This window comes from Triticum aestivum, unplaced genomic scaffold, assembly GCF_018294505.1.
Source record: "Triticum aestivum cultivar Chinese Spring unplaced genomic scaffold, IWGSC CS RefSeq v2.1 scaffold75169, whole genome shotgun sequence".
Lineage (NCBI taxonomy): Eukaryota > Viridiplantae > Streptophyta > Magnoliopsida > Poales > Poaceae > Triticum > Triticum aestivum.
Genome location: NW_025239365.1, coordinates 1 through 2,556, shown reverse-complemented (window position 1 = coordinate 2,556; position 2,556 = coordinate 1). Strand labels below are relative to the sequence as shown.

The following is a 2,556-nucleotide window of genomic DNA, read 5'->3' as shown; positions in this document are numbered from 1 at the left end:
CGGCTTGGCAAGTCGGCTACGGTGGCGGCTGGCTTGTCCCGGCGTCGGTTCTTCAATTGGTCGCTTGTCTCGGCCTTCGATCTGTCCCCTCATCGTCCTTGGTGCTATTTCCGTTGAAGTGATGGCCCTCTCCCATCAGTGGCCCATCGTTAGTCTCGCGCTAGGGCAGCAGGACCAAACTCGTCTCGCGCCCGGCAGCAGGACCATGCCCGTCTCGCGCCCGGCAGCATGACCACGCCCGTCTCGCGCCCAGCAGCAGGACCGTGCTCGTCTTGCGCCCGGCAGCAGGACTGTGTTCGTCTCGCGTCTGATGCGGCAGGACGAGTCGATGGAAGCTAGTTTGCCACGGGGTCCGCTCGTCTCTTCGGTTGGGGTAGTGGCGGGTTTCGAGTGAGGTGGTGTCGAGGTCTTGGATGCCGGGGCGGCGGCCCTGGTGTTGGTAGCGTGGTGCTCATGGGAAGAGCCTGTCGCTCGGTGCTGCCTGGTGGCCATGGCCGTGTGGGCGGCGTGGTAGCCGGGGTGTGGCGTTCGGTGGCGGTGAGTGTTGGCCGGGGCGAAAGCCTGTTCTATTTTCGGACGGACCGGCGGCGGCGTTGATCGTTCCCTTCTTGTAGGCGTCGTCGCGGCTCTCATTGCCCATCGTGTGGCTCCTGGGGAAACTCTGATCCTCGGATCGGGTGGTGGCGGCGCGTCGGTGTCGTAACCTTTCTGAAGGCATCGTCTTCGAGTTCACGGTTCGTCGTATGTGGCTTCATTTCTTCGCGGCGGCGTGGTCACTGTTGGAGACTTGGAGTCCCTGGTTGCTCTTGTAGTGTTAGGGGTCGTGTTGCTACGCTCAGCTTCTATGTATCCTGTGTATTGTGGTGGCGTGCGTTTGTACCGAGTTGTTGTCGGACATTGCTTTAATTATAAAGCGGGGTGAAAGCCTTTTTCGGTGGAACTCTTCACTATTAACCTTAATTTTGTTTGTATTCATCACAGCAGTGCTCGGGCTGTTTATGGCCATGGCTTTGGAAACATTCAAGGCAGTTGCTGGTGTATTTACAGACATCAATGCATGTAGGGATTTTTTTGGATGGGTCACACCATGCATCCTAGCGGCCCGACATCAGCTGTTGGGTGAAAGCAGTGCAGCTGTGCAACACCAGATTCTTGCGGAAAGGGAGCAACTTCGTCATCTGGAGAATGACATTTGGAAGCTCCAGACAACTATGCCCAAGATGCTTGACCTCATTGAGCGTGTTGAGTGGCCGAGCCATAAGAAACCAGCAACTGAGCTTCTCCCACACATCAAGGATGTAGTTTATGATGCTGAAGACTTTCTTGATGAGTTCAAATATTATGCACTCAGGTTGAGGCTTGAGGAGAGCAGGAATTCAGGTGAAGAACACATGCATGCTGCCTTTCAGGAGTTTTTCATAAGTGTCAAAAATTGTGACCACTTCAACAAAGTGAAGGAAATCCAGGGTAACCTAGATCACATCCATTATCAGTCGAAGGATTTGAGATTGCATAAAGCACCATTGAAGTTTGACAAATTAATCAGGCCAGAAACAAGTGCTTTTTCCGAGGTGCCACAAATATTTGGCCGTGAAAAAGAAGTGAAACACTTGGTGCAACAGTTAGGAGTACATAAAAGCAAGAGAGGGAGGACCGATGATGAAGCAAGAGCGTTGTGTGTGCTTCCCATATTTGGTATGGGGGGTGTCGGAAAAACAACTATTGCACAACAAATCTGTGATGATGCAGAAGTGCAGGAGCACTTTGACTGCATAATTTGGACTTGTGTTTCTGATGATGTTGACGCAAAGAGGTTAATTAAAGAGATTCTGGAGCAGATGGAACAAGATACAATATCTGATAATCTGAATAATCTCGTGAGAAAACTGGCTTGTTCTGTAGAATCTAAGAAGTTGTTACTTGTCCTTGATGACATGTGGGGTGATACATTGAGAAATGGTGGCGCGGAGTGGGGCAAATTTTGCATACCTTTGAGAAATGCCCTTCAAGGAAGTATGATTTTGGTCACCACTAGATTTTATGAGGTTGCTAATCTAGTCTGTGCTGGCATGAAGAGCTACGAGTTGGAGGGTTTGCAAGATGTTGTTTTTTGGGAGTTCTTCAAATCATGTGCATTTGGATCCAATAGGACCTGCAATGACCTAGAGTTGGAGCGCATCGGTAAAGACATGCTTCAAGCCTGCCACTAAATCTTGTTTTAAGAAAATTCCGGACAAAAGATAACATGTATGGAAATGCATCTCACAAAAGTTATTTTAGCACTTCTGTGACTAAAATTGTAAGTTGTAACCACAGAGTAGAACGTTTTGCGTCATTATTTTACAAATTTCAGTTTATGAAGAGCATGCGCTCAAGAAGTAGAAATTAAAAAAAATGCTTTGCCAATATAAAAAATTCTATTTGTGTAGGGTCTCAGAAATAAACAGTGAAACTTCGAAAAGGACAATGAAATAGAAATATGCTGGCATGCTAATATTGAGAACAGCACATACCAATTGGTAAGGTTTTCAAATTCATCCGTAGTTAGCCAATCAA

At 48.3% G+C, this 2,556-nt stretch overlaps 1 protein-coding gene across 1 annotated transcript; it reads left to right on the top strand.

The window, feature by feature from the left end:
- The first annotated feature begins 1,004 nt into the window (after positions 1–1,004).
- Positions 1,005–2,210, top strand: LOC123176712 (disease resistance protein RGA2-like). Its single transcript, XM_044590799.1, has one exon. The coding sequence runs from the start codon at positions 1,005–1,007 to the stop codon at positions 2,208–2,210; it is 1,206 nt and encodes a 401-aa protein (XP_044446734.1).
- Positions 2,211–2,556: the final 346 nt, after the last annotated feature.

Excerpts from the sequence above, each read along its gene's own strand:
- LOC123176712 (XM_044590799.1), top strand. The coding sequence starts at position 1,005 with ATGGCTTTGGAAACATTCAAGGCAGTTGCTGGTGTATTTACAGACATC.